General features: G+C 42.5%; 1 protein-coding gene across 1 annotated transcript; it reads left to right on the forward strand.

Annotated features, from left to right (window-relative positions):
• The first annotated feature begins 14,093 nt into the window (after positions 1-14,093).
• LOC104676136 (galectin-16) lies at positions 14,094-18,551 on the forward strand. Its single transcript, XM_030942366.1, has 4 exons — positions 14,094-14,114; positions 15,435-15,511; positions 16,012-16,222; positions 18,308-18,551. Exons 1-4 carry the CDS (start codon positions 14,094-14,096, stop codon positions 18,431-18,433), a joined length of 435 nt encoding a protein of 144 aa, XP_030798226.1. The 3' UTR covers positions 18,434-18,551.
• Positions 18,552-20,555: the final 2,004 nt, after the last annotated feature.

Below are 20,555 nucleotides of genomic sequence, written 5' to 3' on the forward strand. Positions count from 1 at the left end.
GTTTGACTTGTGTTTTATCTTAACCACCAGACCATTCCTTCTGTAGCTCAGGAGAGCACCCCTCCACCCCATTTGCTCGCAGTATCCTAGAATCTTTGTGCTCTCGCTGCAGTTCCCTTTGGGTTCCATGTTTTCCTTGTTCTCTCCCATGCCTAGCTGGATTGCAGAGTTAAGTTTATGATTATGAAATAAAAACTAAATAACAAAAAAAAAAAAAAAAAAAAAAAAAAGAAACTGTGGCACATATACACCATGAAATACTATACAGCCATAATAAAGGATGAGTTTATGTCCTTTGCAGGGACATGGATGAAGTTGGAGACCATCATTCTCTGCAAACTATCAGAAGATCAGAAAACCAAACACCACATGTTCTCACTCATAAGTGGGAGTTGAACAGCGAGAACACATGGACACAGGGAGGGGAACATCACACACCGGGGCCTGTTTGGGGGTGGGGGCTAGGGGAGGGATAACATTAGGAGAAATATCTAATGTAGGTGACAGGTTGATGGGTGCAGCAAACCACCGCGGCACGTGTATATCTATGTAACAAAACTGCACGTTCTGCACATGTAACCCAGAACTAAAGTACAATTTTTTAAAAAACTAAAAAATAATAATAATAATTATGAGATTTTTTCCAAAGTATGTGGCAGAATCCTTGGATTTCTGTTTTAAAACAAGTGGTCATGGTTTTAGATCAGAAAATATGTAGTTTATTTTTGGGATGGACACAATTCATACACATGGACACAGTAAGCCGATCTTGCTTTGCTGCTGTTTCATTAGGCATTGCAGCACAGCAAATCTCCCAACACATGTTGGCTTAGAGAAATCATTTACTCTGATCTTTCTGGGTTAACTGGACTCATGTGGGTAGTAGATCATGTGGTGAAAGTCATGTTTTCTGAAGTGTCTTTTAGTTTGGGATTCCAGAGGATGCTTCACTCATGTCTGACTCAACACGAGGGCTGGGTGAACACCTACGGGCCGGCTGATTATCTCCTTCCCTACGTCACTTCCCCATTCATGCCTTGAATTCCCTCAAATCATAAGAGTCTCATGGTTCTTGGACTTAAGGAATGACGATTGGCTGCCACCAAAGAAAGCCTTCCAGAAGGCTCAGGAAGAAGGTGCAAGGCATCATAGGACCTGGCTTTGAAAGGTGGACAGTGTCACTTCTATGACATTATATTGATCAAACTGAGCCATACACAAGCCCAAATCAAGGGAGGGGGGTTTCATAAGATGTGGTTATTTTGACATGTAGTCATGAGGGAGCATCCTTGGCAACTATTTCCATTCAGTCCTCACTGGCTTACATGTTTCCCATATACCAAAAGCACTAATCCTGTAAGGAACCACTGAAGGCAATACAATTATAGAAACAGGCTCAGATTGACGTCCACAATGTTATCATCCCATCAGGATCGGGTGTCCATGAAGTGACTACAAATGATCAGATGCACTTTCTTTCAACATAAGCACTAAAGAAATACATTATCTGCCCTATACAAATTAATCATACAAGACTAAAACAGATGTAGGAAAATGCAGTGAACACATTTATTTTAGAGGGGCAAAAGATAATAAGCAGCACCCTGAAAGCAAGATGGGTCACCAACAGCTCTACTGGAGCCACCCACAAAAAAAACTCAGCCAGGGTTCTTACCCTTGTTGCATCTGCTCAAACCAGCATCGCCTTGTCTGAAAATATTGTCTTGATATGTGCCGCTTCTGCTTCCATAAGTACTTAAAGGATATAGGTCTCTTTAAGTTGGATTAAGTGATGTTCCTTGAATTAATAAGCAAGACATCCACTCAGTGAAAGAAATCATGCTAGCTTTTTGTACATGAATAAAAATTAAAACAAAGAAACCAATACAAACAAACAAACAAAAATAGACATCCGTCACTGGTTCATCATTGCTGAAATCAGCAGATTCCTATTTTCATCTTTTCTGAAAATGTTTCTCTGCAACAATTGGCTCCACCTTCTACTGTCAGCTTCTTAGAACTCCTACCAAGTAGGCACAATGACAGCCCTTTTCCCTCTATAAAAGCTGTTGTCATCTGGTTCACAGCACAAATAGAGAACTGTTTATGAGAAGATAAACAATATATTACCTAAAACCCAAACAATGCAGATTGAAAAGGATCTCAACAAATAGCCTCTTTGTCTGCAGGGCCTATCACAGGTGTCAACTTGATCATCTTCATCCTCTCTTTCCATGTTCATTGCCACAGCTTGTTCAGCTCCAACCTTACTCATGGGTATGCCTCTCTCCTTGCCCTCCTTTAAGCTAATATCCAGATACCTTGAGGTGTCAATATACAGTAAATGACACCTTCATGCCTCTCTTTCTTGTTGCTTTCCTGTATGAACTGAAATTCCCTCCACTTTCACTGGAAAGTCTCAGGTTCTTGTTAGGTACACTTTCCTCCTTATATCATCCCTCTCACAGTTTTGGTCACCTCTCTATTTTGATGATGGTTCATAGGCCCCTCATCAGCATGGAAATCATTTCTTGGGGAATTAGGCAATTCTTGCTCTGAGTGGATAAAAACTATCTTGGAACCCATGAATTTCTGAGCAGAACATGAATTTGATTTCATATCTACATGTCGCTGGATGATGCCCATTGTATTTGAATAACCTACAGTGTCCTACATGCTGCCCCTACTATACAAACACACAGTGACTGCCTTTTCTTGACTGATATTCACCAGTTCAGTTCAGCTCATTTAGGCCATCTGTTACACTCATCTTCATACCAGCTACTACCCTATGCTCATGGTGGCCAGGAGTGATGTCTCAAATAAAAAGAGAAGACATAGAGCCAAGGAACCAATGTTGAACAAATGATTTTTTATTTGCCTCTGGAGACTTACTCAATGTCTCCTTCATGCTTGTCAACTCAAATTCATGGTCTTCTCCCAGCAAATACATCATTGCTCAAAACACAGTAGGTTATTTCTGCACTCTGAAAGCTTACCTACTGAAAGGTCTTTAGGGCTTTTCGCTTTTTGCTGAAAGCCCCCAAAGAATAAATCTACTCTTTGATAATGTTGTCCTTGATGTCCAAGTCTCCCAAAGCTGTCTTTCTTCTGTGGTGCTGTCCGTGGTGCTGAGCTCTGGTGCATACGGGCCTCTATTTGCAAGTGAGGGGTCAATAAGACAGAATTAACAGAGAAATTTTTTGTTTTGTTTTGTTTTGTATTTGATAAATCACACCTCAAAAAATGTATGATGAATGGAGCAGGAATTGAATTTGGATTTTCAGACCACAATTTCTGCAGTGCCCTCTCTCACCCCTCCTATTCAACATAGTGTTGGAAGTTCTGGCCAGAGCAATCAGGCAAGAGAAAGAAAGAAAGGGCATCCAAACAGAAAGGGAGGTCAAACAATCCCTATTTGCAGACCTGATTCCATATCTAGAAAATATCATAGTCGCCGCCCAAACAATTCTTAAGCTGGTTTCAGGACACAAAATCAGTGTGCAAAAATCACTAGAACTCCTATATGCCAACAACAGTGAAGCACAGGGCCAAATCAGGACTGCAGTCTCATTCACAATTGCCATAAAAAGAATAAAATACCTAGAAATACAGCTAACCAGGAGGTGTAAGATTGTTACCCTGAGAATTACAAAACACTGCTTAAAAAACCAGAGATGACCCAAACAAATGGAAAAACATCCCATACTCTTAGATAACAAGAGTCATTGTCATTAAAACAGCCATACTGCCCAAAGAAATGGACAGATTCAATGCTATTTCTATTGAACTACCTATGAAATCCTTCATAGAATTAGAAAAAACTATTTTAAAATACACATGGAACCAAGAATGAGTTGAATAACCAAGACAATTCTAAGCAAAAAGAACTAAGCTGGAAACATCACATTACCCAACATCAAACTGTACTACGGGGCCACAGTAACTGGACAGTATGGTACTGGTACAAAAACAGACACACAGACCAGTGGGAGAGAAAAGAGAGCCCAGAAATAAGGTCGCACACCTACAACCATCTGACTTTCGACTAAGCTGACCAAACAAGCAATGTAAAAATGATTTCCTATTCAAGAAATGGTTCTGAGTAACTGGCTAGTCATATGCAGATGATTGAAACTGAACTTCTTCCTCACATTATATAGAAAAATCAACTCAATATGGGTTAAAGACTTAAATGTAAATGCAAAACTATAAAAACCCTGGAAAACTACATAGGCAATATCATTCTGAATGTAGAAATGGAAAAAAGTTTTATGACAAAGATGCCAAAAGCAATCACAAGAAAAGCAAAAATTGACAATGGATTTATTTAAGCTAAAGAGCTTCTGCACAGCAACAGAAACTATCAACAGAGTCAACAGACAATCTACAGAATGGGAGAAAATATTTGAAAAGTTTGTATCTGAAAAAAGTCTTATATCTAGCATCTATAAGGAACTTTAGTAACTTTGCAAGAAAAGACAAACAACTCCATTAAAAAGTGAGCAAAAGGGCCGGGCACGGTGGCTCATGCCTGTAATCCCAGCACTTTGGGAGGCTGAGGCAGGCCTTTCATGAGGTCAGAAGATAACTTGAGACCAGCCTACCAAATATGGTGGTCTCAGACAGACCAATGGAACAGAATGGAGACCCCAGAAATAAGGCCATACACCTACAACTATCTGATCTTCAACAAATCTGACCAAACAAGCAATGAAGAAAAGACTCCCTGTTCAAGAAATGATGCTAGGAGAACTGGCTAGCCATATGCGGAATACTGAAACTGAATTCCTTCTTTAAATCATATACAAAAATCAATTCAAGATGGATTAAAGACTTAAATGTAAAATCCAAAACTAGAAACACGCTGGAATGAGAGAACTACAACACACCTACAGAATGTGAGAAAATATTTTCAAACTATGTATCTGAAGAAGATCTAGTATCTGAGAATCTATAAGAAACTTCAACAACTTTACAAGAAAGAAAAAAATAAACCCATAAAAAAGTGGGTAAAGGGCTTAGCACAATGGCTCATGCCTGTAATTCCAGCACGTTGGGCAGCCAAGGCTGGTGGATGGCTTGAGCCCAGGAATTTGAGGACAGGCTGGGTAACATGGCAAAAACCCGACTATACTAAAATTAGAAAACATTAGCCTGGCATGGTGACATGAGACTGTAGTCCCAGCTACTCAGGAGGCTGAGCTGGGAGGATCACCTAAACCCAGGAGCCAGAGGGTGCAGTGAGCTGAGACAGTGCCACACCACTCCAGCCTGTATGTCAGAGTGAGACCTGTTTTAAAACAACAACAAAAAAGATGAGCATAGGACAGGAACAGACACTTTTCAAAAGTAGACATACAGGTGGCCAAAAAGCATATAATAAAAGCTTAACATCACTAAACATTAGAGAAAAACAAATTAAAACCAAAATGAGATACCACCTCACACAAGTCAGAATGGCTCTTATTAAAAAGTCAAAAAAGGACAGATACTGACAAGGTTATGAAGAAAAGGGAGCACTTACACATTGTTGGTAGAAGTGTAAATTAGTTCACCCATTGTGGAAAGCAGCGTGGTGATTCCTCAGCTAACAACAGAACTACCATTCAACCCAGCAATCCCATCACTGGGTGTATACCCAGAAGAATAGAAATCATTCTGCCATAAAGACATACACACAGGAATGTTCATTGCAAAACTATGCACAATAGCAAAGACATGGAATGAACCTAAATGCTCATCAAGGACAGATTAAATACAGAAAATGTGGTACATGTACGCAATGGAATACTATGCAGTCCTACAAAAGAGTGAGATTATATCTTTTGCATTAACATGGATGGAGCTGGAAGTCATTATTCTCAGCAAACTAATGCAGGAACAGAAAACCAAATATGGTATGTTCTCACTTATAAGAGTGAACTAAATGATGAGACTCATGGACACCAAGAGAGGAACAACACACACTGGGACCTACTTGAGGGTGGAGGGTGAAAGTTATAACAGGAGCAAAAAAATAACTATTGAGTACTATGCTTAGTACCCAGATGAAGAAATCATATTTACCACAAAACCCATGGCACAACTTTATCTGCATATGTACCACTGAACCTAAAATAAAAGGAAAAATAAATCAAAGAAAAAAGCAAATCTCAATTCTGTTCCAAGATGGCTGAATATGAACAGCTCTGGTCTGTGGTGCCCAGTGTGATCAATGCAGACTTTGACTTCTGCATTTACAACTGAGGTACCTGGTTCATCTCACTGGGACTGGTTGGACAGTGGGTGCAGCCCAAGGAGGGTGAACTGAAGCAGCACGGGGCATCGCCTCACCCGGGAAGCACAAGGGGTCAGGGGATTTCCCTTTCCTAGCAAAGGGAAGCCATGACAGACTGTACCTGGAAAATCGGGAGGCTGCCAACCAAATACTGTGCTTTTCCAATGGTCTTAGCAAACGGTACACCAGGAGATTATATCCTGCGCCTGGTTCCACGGGTCCCATGCCCACAGAGCCTTGCTCACTGCTAGTGCGGCAGTCTGAGTTCGACTTGGGAGGCAGCAGCCTGGCAGGGGGAGGGGTGTCCACCATTCCTGACGCTTGAATAGGTAAACAAAGTGGCTGGGAAGCTCAAACTGGGCAGAGCCCACCACAGTTCTGCAAGGCCTGCTGCCTCTGTAAACCCCACCTCTGGGGGCAGGGCATAGCTGAACACAAGGCAGCAGAAATTTCTGCAGACTTAAACATCCCAGTCTGACAGGTCTGAAGAGAGCAGTGGTTCTCCCAGCATAGTGTTTGAGCTCTGAGAACCAACAGCCTACTTCCCCAAGTGGGTCCCTGACCTAACTGGGAGACAGCTCCCAATAGGGGCCAACAGATACCTCATACAGGTGGATATCCCTCTGGGATAAAGCTTCTGGAGGAAGGATCAGGCAGCAATATTTGCTGTTCTGCAATATTTGCTGTTCTGCAGCCTCCGCTGGTGATACCCAGGCAAACAGCATCTGGAGTGGACCTCCAGCAAACTTAAACAGACCTGCAGCTGAGGGACCTGAGTGTTAGAAGGAAAACTAACAAACAGAAAGGAATAGCATCAACATCAACAAGAAGGACATCCACACCAAAACCCCATCTGTAGGTCACCAGCATCAAAAATGCTGTAAAACCACAAAGATAGGGAAAAACCAGAGAAGAAAAGCTGAAAACTTGAAAAACCAGAGTGCCTCTTCTCCTCCAAAGGATCATGGCTTCGGCCGGGCGCGGTGGCTCAAGCCTGTAATCCCAGCACTTTGGGAGGCCGAGACGGGTGGATCACGAGGTCAGGAGATGGAGACCATCCTGGCTAACACGGTGAAACCCCGTCTCTACTAAAAAATACAAAAAACTAGCCGGGCGAGGTGGCGGGCGCCTGTAGTCCCAGCTACTCCGGAGGCTGAGGCAGGAGAATAGCCTAAACCCGGGAGGCGGAGCTTGCAGTGAGCTGAGATCCAGCCACTGCACTCCAGCCTGGGCGACAAAGCCAGACTCCGTGTCAAAAAAAAAAAAAAAAAAAAAAAAGGATCATGGCTCCTCACCAGCACCAGAACAAAGCTGGACACAGAATGACTTTGATGAGCTGACAGAAGTAGGCTTCAGAAGGTTGGTAATAACAAACTTCTCCGAGCTAAAGGAGGATATTTGAACCCATTGCAAGGAAGCTAAAAATCTTGAAAAAAAGATTAGATGAATGGCTAACTAGAATAAACAGCGTAGAGAAGACCTTAAATGACCTGATAGAGCTGAAAACCATGGCATGAGAACTATGTGATGCATGCACAAGCTTCAGTAGCCGATTTGATCAAGTGGAAGAAAGGGTACCAGTGATCAAAGATCAAATTAATGAAATAAAGTGAAAAGGGAAGTTTAGAGAAAAAAGAGTAAAAACAAACAAATAAAGCCTTCAAGAAATACGGGACAATGTGAAAAGAACAAATCTACATTGGATTGGTGTACCAGAAAGTGGTGGGGAGAATGGAACCAAGTTGGAAAACACTCTTCAGGATATTATCCAGGAGAACTTGCCAACCTAGCAAGGCAGGCCAACATTCAAATTCAGGAAATACAGAGAATACCACAAAGATACTCCTCGAGCCAAGGTTGAAATGAAGGAAAAAATGTTCAGGGCAGCTAGAGAGAAAGGTCAGGTTACCCACAAAGAGAAGTCCATCAGACTAACAGCAGGTCTCCTGGCAGAAACCCTATAAGCCAGAAGAGACTGGGGGCCAATATTCAACATTCTTAAAGAAAAGAATTTTCAACCCAGAATTTCATATCCAGCCAAACTAAGCTTCATAACTGAAGGAGAAATAAAATTCTTTACAGAGAAGCAAATGCTGAGAGATTTTGTCACCACCAGGCCTGCCTTACAAGAGCTCCTGAAGGAAGCACTAAACATGGAAAGGAACAACTGGTACCAGCCACTACAAAAACATGCCAAATTGTAAAGACCATTGATGCTAGCAAGAAACTGCATCAACTAACGGGTAAAATAATCAGCTAACATCATAATGACAGGATCAAATTCATACATAACAATATTAACCTTCAATGTAAATGGGCTAAATGCCCCAATTAAAAGACACAGACTAGCAAATTGGATAAAGAGTCAAGACCCATCAGTCTGCTGTATTCAGGAGATCATCTCACATGCAGAGACACACATAGGCTCAAAATAAAGGGATGGAGGAAGATCTACCAAGCAAATGGAAAGCAAAAAAAAGCAGGAGTGGCAATCCTAGTCTCTGATAAAACAGACTTTAAACCAACAAAGATCAAAAGAGACAAAGAAGGCCATTACATAATGGTAAAGGGATCAATTCAACAAGAGCCAACTATCCTAAATATATATGCACCCAATACAGGAGCATCCAGATTCATAAAGCAAGTCCTTAGAGACCTGCAAAGACACTTAGACTCCCATACAATAATAATGGGAGACTTTAACACCCCACTGTCGATGTTAGACAGCTCACCGGGACAGAAGTTTAACAAGGATATCCAGGACTTGAACTCAGCTCTGGACCAAGCAGACTTAATAGACATCTACAGAACTCTCCACCCCAAATCAACAGAATATACATTCTTCTCAGCACCACATCACACTTATTCCAAAATTGACCACATAGTTGGAAGTAAAGCACTCCTAGCAAATGTAAGAGAACAGAAATCACAATAAACTGTCTCTCAGACCACAGTGCAATCAAACTAGAACTCAGGATTAAGAAACTCACTCAAAACAGCTCAACTACATGGAAACTGAACAACCTGTTCCTGAGTGACTACTGGGTACATAACGAAATGAAGGCAGAAATAAAGATGTTCTTTGAAACCAATGAGAACAAAGACACAATATACCAGAATCTCTGGGACACATTTAAAGCAGCATGTAGAGGGAAATTTGTAGTACTAAATGCCCAAAAGAGAAAACAGGAAAGATCTAATATCGACACCCTAACATCACAATTAAAAGAACTAGAGACCCAAGAGCAAACACATTCAAAAGCTAGCAGAAGACAATAAATAACTAAGATCAGGGCAGAACTGAAAGAGATAGAGACACACACACAAAAAAAAAACATCAAAAAATCAGTGAATCCAGGAGCTGGTTTTTTGAAAAGATCAACAAAATTGATAGACCACTAGCCAGACTAATAAAGAAGAAAAGAGAGAAGAATCACATAGATGCAATAAAAATGATAAAGAGGATATCACCACTGATCCCACAGAAATACAAACTACTATCAGAGAATACTGTAAACACCTCTATGCAAATAAACTAGAAAATCTAGAAGAAATGGATATATTCCTGGACACATACACCATCCCAAGACTAAACCAGGAAGAATTTGAATCTCTGAATAGACCAATAACAGACTTGGAAATTGAGGCAATAATTAATGGCTTACCAACCAAAATAAAAGTCCAGGATCAGACGGATTCACAGCTGAAGTCTACCAGAGGTACAAGGAGGAACTGGTACCATTCCTTCTGAAACTATTCCAATCAATAGAAAAAGAGGGAATCCTCCCTAGCTCGTTTTATGAGGCCAGCATCATCCTGATACCAAAGCCTAGCAGAGACACAACAACAACAACAAAAGAGAATTTTAGAGCAATATCCCTGATGAACATCAATGCAAAAATCCTCAATAAAATACTGGTAAACTGAATCTGGCAGCACACCAAAAATCTTATCCACCACGATCAAGTCGGCTTCATACAGGGGATGCAAGGCTGGTGCAACATATGCAAAGCAATAAACATAATCCATCACATAAACAGAACCAGTGACAAAAACCACATGATTATCTCAATAGATGCAGAAAAGGCCTTCAACAGAATTCAACAGCCCTTTATGCTAAAAACTCTCAATAAACTAGGTATGGATGGAACGTATCTCAAAATAATAAGAGCTATTTATAACAAACCCACAGCCAATATCATACTGAATGGGCAAAAACTGAAAGCATTCCCTTTGAAAACTGACACAAGACAGGGATGCCCTCTCTCACCACTCCCATTCAACACAGTGTTGGAAGTTCTGGACAGGGCAATCAGGCAGGAGAAAGAAAAAAATGGTATTCAATTAGGAAAAGAGGAACTCAAATTGTCCCTGTTTGAAGATGACATGACTGTATATTTAGAAAACCCCATTGTCGCAGCCCAAAATCTCCTTAAGTTGATAAGCAACTTCAGCAAAGTCTCAGGATACAAAATCAATGTGCAAAAAATCACAAGCATTCCCAAACACCAATAACAGACAGAGAGCCAAATCATGAGTGAACTCCCATTCACAACTGCTACAAAGAGAATAAAATACCTAGGAATCCAACTTACAAGGGATGTGAAGAACCTCTTCAAGGAGAACGACCAACCACTGCTCAATGAAATAAAAGAGAATACAAACAAATGGAAGAACATTCCATGCTCATGGATAGGAAGAATCAATATCATGAAAATGGCCATACTGCCCAAGGTAATTTATAGATTCAATGCCATCCCCATCAAGCTACCAATGACTTTCTTCACAGAATTGGAAAAAACTGCTTTAAAGTTCATATGGAACCAAAAAAGAGCCCACATTGCCAAGACAATCCTAAGTAAAAAGAACAAAGCTCGAGGCATCATGCTACGTGACTTCAAAGTACGCTACAAGGTTACAGTAACCAAAACAGCATGGTACTGGTACCATAACAGAGATAGACCAGTGGAACAGAACAGAGCCCTCAGAAATAACACCACACATCTACAACCATCTGATCTTTGACAAACCTGGCAAAAACAAGAAATGGGGAAAGGATTCCCTATTTAATCAATGGTGCTGGGAAAACTGGCTAGCCACATGTAGAAAGCTGAAACTGGATCCCTTCTTTACACCTTATACAAAACTTAATTCAAGATGGATTAAAGATTTAAATGTTAAACCATGAAAACCCTGGGAAAAAAAACCTAGGCAATACCATTTAGGATATAGGCATGGGCAAGGACTTCATGACTAAAACACCAAAAGCAACGGCAACAAAAGCCAAGATAGACAAACGGGATCTAATTAAACTGAAGAGCTTCTGCACAGCAAAAGAAACTACCATCAGAGTGGGCAACCTGGCAGGTAAGTGGCCCTTACCTGGCAAAGCCAAGTGGCTTAGTGTGGGACAGAATAGGCAACCTACAGAATGGGAGAAAATTTTTGCAATCTACGCATCTGACGAAGGGCTAATATCCAGAATCTACAAAGAACTTCAATAAATTTACAAGAAAAAAACAAACAACCCCATCAAAAAGTGGGCAAAGCATATGAACAGACATTTCTCAAAAGAAGACATTCATGCAGCCAACAGACACATGAAAAAATGCTTATCATCACTCACCATCAGAGAAATGCAAATCAAAACCACAATGAGTTACCATCTGACACCAGTTAGAATGGCGATCATTAAAAAGTCAGGAAACAACAGATGCTGGAGAGGATGTGGAGAAATAGAAACGCTTTTACACTGTTGGTGGGACTGTAAACTAGTTCAACCATTGTGGAAGACAGTGTGACGATTCCTCAAGGATCTAGAACTAGAAATACCATTTGACCCAGTAATCCCATTACTGGGTATATACCCAAAGGATTATAAATCATGCTGCTATAAAGACACATGCATACATATGTTTATTGCAGCACTATTCACAATAGCAAAGACTTGCAACCAAACCAAATGTCCATCAATGATAGACTGAATTAAGAAAATGTGGCACATATACACCATGAAATTCTAGGCAGCCATAAAAAGGATGAGTTCATGTCCTTTGCAGGGACATGGATCAAGCTGGAAACTGTTATTCCGAGCAAACTATCACAAGGACAGAAAACCAAACACCGCATCTTCTCACTCATAGGTGGGAATTGTACAATGAGAACACTTGGACACAGGCCAGGGGACATCACACATGGGGGCCTGTCTGGGATGAGGGGGATGGAGAGGGACAGCATTAGGAGAAATACCTACTGTAAATGACAAGTTAATGGGTGCAGCACACCAACATGGGACATGTACACCTGTGTAACAAACCTGCACACTGTGCACATGTACTCTAGAAATTAAAGTATAATAATAATAGTAATAAATTTCACCTTTCTGCCAGAATATGCAGAAGAAACAGTGTCTCTGAAACTTTGATTTGCATGGACATCAACAGAGGGTGTAGCTAGAGCCCAAGTGTGTGACAGTCAGATGAAAGTGGCCCTTACCTGGCAAAGCCAAGTGGCTTAGTGTGGGGCAGGTTCATTCAAGAACTTTCTCTACTTCTCTCCCCAGATCCTCCTCAGGATCAAGGTCAGTGCTGTCCCAGAACGTTTAAAGGCAGAGAGAAGAATTACCTTATAGGGTTAACATATTTTCCCAAAATCTCCAACTTTTTTTTCTTGTTTAGCCATTGTACAAAATTGGGAAAATGTACACCTTCTGGGTAGATTCTGCATAGTGGAGGAAAGGATTGACAGGCACAAAGCCTGGGCTTTACAATCACTACCCCTCACTCCATCATCCTCATCTATGCATTTCCCTGGTAACCCAATCCACAGCCTGATACCTTCCCCACTGTCATTTCTGCTGCATTACAGACACAGACTTGCAAATAGCTATGATTGTGACTGAGTTTCTTCGTGACACCTGACCCTTTCTCATGCTGCAAGGAAAGCCTGCTGGGAGGAGCATGGAATCTGGAATGAAGCCAGAGGGCAAGGCTTAAAGGGGTCATTTAAGTGCTGCAACTCAGAGATTCACTCAGAAGACTGGACACAATTCTGAAGGTCGCCCAGAAGGAGAGAACAATGTCATTTCTAACTGTGAGTTGAAAAGGCACAGCCTTCAATGATCTCAAGTCACACAAACCAAGAAAGAAATGGGGTATTTTATGAGATGAAAATATGAGCATTCCTACTGTGAATGCTTTACTGAGAGTTCTGGGTGTGTGGAAGAGAAACACTGAGGCTAGGTATCTGAGATGCTTGTACCATGTGTGGTGTGGATCCTGTACCAATGTAACCCTGTGTGAGCATGAGGTGGTATCTGATTAGAGTGAACTCTGCTGAGATGATATGACTTTAGGTGGGAGGTGGATGGCCCACCAGGTCAAGCAGGTATGCGTATCACTGTAAGGGGTGATTGTGCTTTGTCTTCCTCTTTGTGATATGAGTGTGTGCTTGTGCACAGCCAGACCATTGCATGAGCATCTTTATGCATACAGTGAACAGGTGTGTGTGACTCAGTGAGTGGCATGGCTCTGTGTGACTGTGGATGTGTGTGCTGGGAAGTGACTGGGTATTGAAGGGAAAACATACATGTGGCCTTCTGTGCATGTGAAGGCTCCTCCCCACACAGCAGCATCTCTGATGAAGGAACTGTGTGTCTTTTCATGTGTGGCAATGTGAATCCCAGATGGCTTAACTGGTGGGGATCTTGGAGATAGTGAGTTACCAAGGACTTTTTTCAGATCACTTGTGAGAGTGGAACATACGATCAGTAGATGTTTCTTCCCAGTAAGAGTGGGGAAGAGGAGTGGAGACTATGGGGGTGATGATTCCTCAGGTGGGGTCTGCACAGAGTGACCACTGGCTCTTGCCTCCCAGGCTCAGCTTCCCTGTCCCCAGCCTACCCTGTATTTTTCATTGTGAGACAGGAGGTTTGCTAGAGAAGGACATTAGAGGCCATGGTTTCAGAGACTGAATCACGTAAAATAGCCACTGTAAGCTCTGTCTCAACTGAGTCTAAACTTGTTCCTCCACCCATGAAGGAACAAGTTTAGTCTCAGTTCAGACAGAGCTTACAGTGGATATTAATCAACAAAGCAGCTGGGTTCACTGGCTCATGGCCAGCATCCCACCAATTTGAGAGATGAGAGGATAACTTGAGGCCAGAAGTTTGAGACTGGTCTGGGTATCATAGTGAGACCCTTTCTTAAAGAAAACTAAAAAAAAAAAAAAAAGTGAGACCGTTTCTTTAAAAAACTTTAAATATCAGACTGTCAGAGTGGCAGGCACCTTCCGCCCCAGCTACACAAGAGGGGGCAGATGTGTGAGGATCACCACAGCCCAGGAGTTCCACGTTTCATTGAGCTATTATCGCACCACTGCATGTCAGCCTGGGCAACAGAGCAAGACCCTATCTCAAAAATACAGAAAAATCATCGACCACTTGTAGTCGTGGTAGAAATCAATCGTTCGCTCCAGTTATGTCTCTGACCCACAGGCTTCTTTTGTGCAAGTACTGGGGCTATGCTCTCAGTAATGTGTGCCCCTTCTGGGAAGGATGTCCATTGCCCTTGATGATCGTGATGCATGTGCCTCCCACACACAGGGATTTCCTGTTCTTTCATCATTTCTCTCTCTTTCAACAAGTGTTGTTTCTCACTGGAGTGAATTTCTAAATTCTTACATCCTCAAGTCTTGTTTTCATTTTCAGAGTTGAAAATGAAGGCAGGTCAGTGTCTCAGGAGGACTCCCCGGTTCTGTTAGGTCACCACTAACAGGCCCTACCCATGCCAGGGATTAGGGTAAAAGGTTTACATATATTAACTGCTCTATTATGGTGAACTTCTTACAAAGTAGGAATTTGTGACAACCCTCTTTGTTTTAGGGAAACTGAGGAAGTAACCGATCTAAGATTGCACGGCTAGTAAAAGGCAGAATGAGGACCGGAATCCAGGCATCTTGGCTCCTGAACCCTTGCTCTTACCTATGGGTCCACTATATCTTCAGGAACATGGGGTCCTGATGTGGTAGGGTGAAAAGGGAGAGTCCACAGAGTCTTCCCTGTGATCTCTAACCTCCTGCACTATGGGAATATGTTACAGGAGGGGAGACTGCGCCTGACCCCTGCACCTCTCACTTACTCTCAATACTCTGGCAGGTGCCATACAAACTGCCTGTGTCTTTGTCTGTTGGTTCCTGCGTGATAATCAAAGGGACACCAGTCGACTCTTCTGTGTGAGTACTCCATGGTCCAATGGAGAGGGTGGAGGAGAAAGGAGTATATTTGCTAACAGTTCGACCTTATGTGTGGATGATGTGGAAATGTCCAGTTGGCAGGATGGAGGCCCCATGCAGGTGCAGGTCCTGGAGACCCTCCAGCATCAGGCATGAAACCTGCAGCAACTACATGTGGGCCAGTCATGGGGTCTAGGGGAGGAGGACACTCAGTGGGTTGGGGCTGTGGCTCTTCATCAAGGGGCATAGAATTTTCAGGGAATGAACAAGTCATAGGCCCAGGTCAGTGACTGTGACTCAGTTTCCATCTGGGGATGAGGAGCACAGAATCTCCCTGCTGGGGGCACAAGGAGCTGAAGCATCCCCACAGGGATCAGGCCTGCAGTACCATCAGGGAGACTTTTTCGTTGAGTAAAGGGGGGAAGGGATTTGTGTGTGTGTCAAGTGTGTGTCTGCACAATGAAGGAACCTGTCCAACACACTGTGTGCTTTGCCCTCAGCAATGAACCACAGCTGCAGGTGGACTTCTACACTGAGATGAATGAGGAGTCAGAAATTGCCTTCCATTTGCGAGTGCACTTAGGCCGTCGTGTGGTCATGAACAGTCGTGAGTTTGGGATATGGATGTTGGAGGAGAATTTACACTATGTGCCCTTTGAGGATGGCAAACCATTTGACCTGCGCATCTATGTGTGTCGCAATGAGTATGAGGTGAGCACCCCTGGAGCTCCTAGCACCCAGGCTCTTTGGGATCCCAGAGCAAGAGGCAGCTCTCATTGACCTGGCCTCACCTGTCCCTCGGGGCCCATCTCCCATAACTACCCCTGCCCCAGTTTTCATCACAAAGCACCCTCTGCTTGCACTGCCGTCCTCAGCTCTTTCCCAAATCTGACCAAGGTCAAGGTCGGCTCACCTTCCATTTCCCCAATAGTGGAGAATCTCCTCTGTCTTGTCACATAGTGCTCATTTCTACGTATGCCAGTATTTAAATTTTCATGTAGCCGAATGAATACAATATACTTAAGAAAAAAGTTTTTTCTATCAATCATACTTAAGAAACAAGTTTTTTCTATCAATCAAAAATTACGTCTTCGTCTCACTTTTGGGCCCCAATTCTACTCATACGAATGACGTTACCATAGCTCTGTTCTCCTTCAGAGAGAATCCCTTTTTTTTTTTTTTTTTTTTTTTTTGAGACAGAGACTCACTTTGTCATCCAGGTTGGAGGGCAGTGACGTGATCTCAGCTCACTGCAACTTCCACCTCCCAGATTCAAGTGAGTCTCTTGCCTTAGCCTCCCAAGTACCTGGGATTACAGGTGCATGCCCCCACATCTGGCCAAATTTTTTTATTTTTGGCAGAGACAGGGTTTCACCATGTTGGCCAGGGTGGTTTTGAACTCCCAGTCTCAAGTTATCAGCCCAACTCAGCCTCCCAATATAGTGGGATTACAGGCATATGCCACCGTGCCAACCCCTTCAGAGGAAATCTTTGCCTATGGAAGCATACAGATATGTCTATGATTTCATTTGTGTTTAAGCAAATCCTGGTATAAGCTGCTCTACACATTACACTTTAGGAACTAAGTTGGTTTTTTACCAAAGAATGTATCATGAAGACATTCTCAATCCATGGTGCTGCTTCAGTTGTTCAGTTGGGCATTGAAGTTGTTTCCAGTATTTTGCTCTCACAAATGATGCTGTATCAGGCTTTCAAATAAATCCTTTTGTCATTACCAACCTCCCAATACTTATATTGGGACATAATTACAAAAAAATGAAAAAAATTGGTTGAAAAATATGTGCATTTTAAATTTGAAAAACTAATACTAATAAGGTGACTTTCTCTATAGCCTCAATATAAGGAATATATCCATACTTTCTTGCTTTCTCTAATGAGTAGGCCAAAAGATTCCCATCTCATTCAGATTCAAGTGAGGGATCTTTTCCTATGCTTAGAAGTTGTTCGGGCACGGTGGCTCAAGCCTGTAATCCCAGCACTTTGGGAGGCCGAGAAGGGGCGGATCACGGGGTCAGGAGATCGAGACCATCCTGGCTAACATGGTGAAACCCTGTCTCTACTAAAAAATACAAAAAAACTAGCCGGGCAAGGTGGCGGGCGCCTGTAGTCCCAGCTACTCGGGAGGCTGAGGCAGGAGAATGGCGTGAACCCGGGAGGCAGAGCTTGCAGTGAGCTGAGATCCGGCCACTGCACTCCAGCCTGGGCGACAGAGCAAGACTCCGTCTCAAAAAAAAAAAAAAAAAAAAAAGAAGTTGTTGAAAATAAATATCTTATGTTATACAAGACCTGTCTTCCTTTAACTCTCTAAGAACACTGGGCTTCATTCTTTGCCACTAACACCTCAGATGTAGGCTACTCCAAAGAGGAACTGTGCCATCAGTAATGAAAGGTGGTCACAGTTCGTGGAACTGAAAAGTATGCATTTCAATGAATATGGTCCAGCACTAACCCTGTGGCAGGTCCTGTGTGAGATGCAGAGTCTCAAGTTCCTGAGACACAGTCCCTGGTAATGGGGTCATCCAGTTTAGAAGGGAGGCTGAGTAACAGGGACTGTGTGACACAGAGTGTAGAACGTCACTAGAAGAATGAGAGGAAACATTAGAAATAAAGTGAGCAACTGTCTCAAATAGACACAAAACATCATCTGTAAACAGAAGTGTATCTACAACATTCACTTGTATAACTAGGAGTTTTCTTGGAGAATGTTATTGGTACTAGGGCAGAGTAGAGAGGAGGCTGAAAACTTGTCTTTCTGATGCATTTTTCCTCTTAAAGGTAAAGGTAAATGGTGAATACATTTATGCCTTTGTCCATCGAATCCCACCATCATACGTGAAGATGATTCAAGTGTGCAGAGATGTCTCCCTGGACTCAGTGCTTGTCAGCAATGGATGGAGATGATTACACTCCTCATTGTTGAGGAAACCCTCTTTCTACCTGACCATGGGATTCCTAGAGCCTGCTAACAGAATTATCCCTCCTCAACCCTTTCCCCTACACTTGGTCATTAAAACAGCACGAAACCACATATGACTTAGTTCTTGCTTTAAGAGGGGGAAAGAGGATGTGATCATCCCCAAGAGGGGCCAGGGCATTCTATGGGAGGCATCAGGAAATCAAAGGGGATAAACCTTCCTGTGACCAAGGGAGTGAGTGACAAGGTCCCTGGAATGTCTGATAAGACATTGGGAACAGCATCCTTCTATAGTACGTAGTTGACATCAGACAGTCTGAACCAAAATACTTACCCAATCTCAGATGACTCACAGCACTTAAATGTTAGACAGCTGTTTACAGCCATGCAGGTATACCTAGTAGCTTTGGGGAAAACCTATAACTTGAGGAAAATTATGTGGAATTTCTTAATTTTTCCAATGTTCTCAGGATGCTTATTGTGTATGAACCCTATGCCTGGCTTTGTGCAGGCTGCTGTGAAAGAAGTGAAGAAAAAGATGACACGTTTTGCATCTAAAGTTTTCAATCCAAGTAATAGAGAATCACGGGAGCCCAGTGATTCCCCTTAAATAATCCCAATTATTCTTATTTGCAAATATTTGAAAAGTTTTTCATTTTATGTGGAGAGAATCCAGGGGTTTCTCTTTGGAAATAAATGGTCATGGTTTTAGATCAGAGAACACGAAGATTATTATTGGAATAGACACAATTCATGTACATGGACACAGTGAGCAGACTCTGCTTTGCTGCTATTCCTGTGATAAACTGCAGCATAGAAAACTGCCGGCCGGGCGCGGTGGCTCAAGCCTGTAATCCCAGCACTTTGGGAGGCCGAGACGGGTGGATCACGAGGTCAGGAGATCGAGACCATCCTGGCTAACACAGTGAAACCCCGTCTCTACTAAAAATACAAAAAACTAGCCGGGCGAGGTGGCGGGCGCCTGTAGTCCCAGCTACTCGGGAGGCTGAGGCAGGAGAATGGCGTGAACCCGGGAGGCGGAGCTTGCAGTGAGCTGAGATCCGGCCACTGCACTCCAGTCTGGGCGACAGAGCGAGACTCCGCCTCAAAAAAAAAAAAAAAAAAGAAAACTGCCCAACACATATTGGTTAAAAGCAATCATTTATTTTGATCTCTCCCAGCTTTACAGGTTTACTGAACTCATGTGAGTGGTAGATTATGTGATGGGAGTCACATTTTCTGAGGGATCTTTTAGGCTGGGATTTCAAGGGATGCTTTACTCATGCCCAATTCAACACTAGGGCTGAGTGAACACCTGGAAACTGGCTAATTATTTCCTTCACTACCTCACCTTCCCATTCATGCCTTTAATTTCCTCAAATAGACTCTCACAGTTCTTAGACTTAATGAATGGTGATTGGCTTTCACCAAAGAAAGTCTTCCAAAAGGCTCATAGAGAAGATGCACAGCACCTACCTTTGAATGGCAGACAGTGTCACTTCTATGACTTTACATTGATCAAGGTGAGTCACACAGACAGCCCTAATCAAAAGGAGAGCACTCCACAAGCTGTAGTTATCGTGACTGTAGTCATGAGGGGCCATCCTTGGCAACTAGTTCCACTGAGAACTACTTCCCATATACCAAAAACACACCCTGTAAGGGATCTCTGAAGGCATACAATTATAGCAACAGGCTTAGAGTCAAGTGCAGTGTCTTATCTAATCAGAATATGGTGTCTGTGATGTGACTACAACTTATCACATGCAATCTCTCTCAACCTGTGCATCAAAGGAACACATTATCTGCTTTATACAAATCAAGCGAAGAAGACTGCAAGAGACAAGAAAAAGGCAATGAACACACCTATTTTAGAGGGGCAAAATAAAATAGACAGCAGTCCCTAATCCATATCATTGGTGAAACCAACCAGACACCTATTTTCATTTTCTCTGGGAATGTTTCTCTGTAGCACTTACCCTCAGCCTCCATTCTCAGCTTCTTGGAGTTCCTACCAAGATGGCAGATGACAGCCCTTTTGTTATGCCTGGCTAATTTTGTATTTTTAGTAGAGACGGGGTTTCACCATGTTGGTCAGGCTGGTCTTGA

This window comes from Rhinopithecus roxellana, chromosome 12, assembly GCF_007565055.1.
Source record: "Rhinopithecus roxellana isolate Shanxi Qingling chromosome 12, ASM756505v1, whole genome shotgun sequence".
NCBI classification, from domain to species: Eukaryota; Metazoa; Chordata; class Mammalia; order Primates; family Cercopithecidae; genus Rhinopithecus; species Rhinopithecus roxellana.

Excerpts from the sequence above, each read along its gene's own strand:
- LOC104676136 (XM_030942366.1), top strand. The coding sequence starts at position 14,094 with ATGGGGGTGATGATTCCTCAG. Across the intron at positions 14,115-15,434 it reads TGGGGGTGATGATTCCTCAG|GTGCCATACAAACTGCCTGT; the intron begins GTGGGGTCTGCA and ends ATACTCTGGCAG. Across the intron at positions 16,223-18,307 it reads TGTGTCGCAATGAGTATGAG|GTAAAGGTAAATGGTGAATA; the intron begins GTGAGCACCCCT and ends TTCCTCTTAAAG.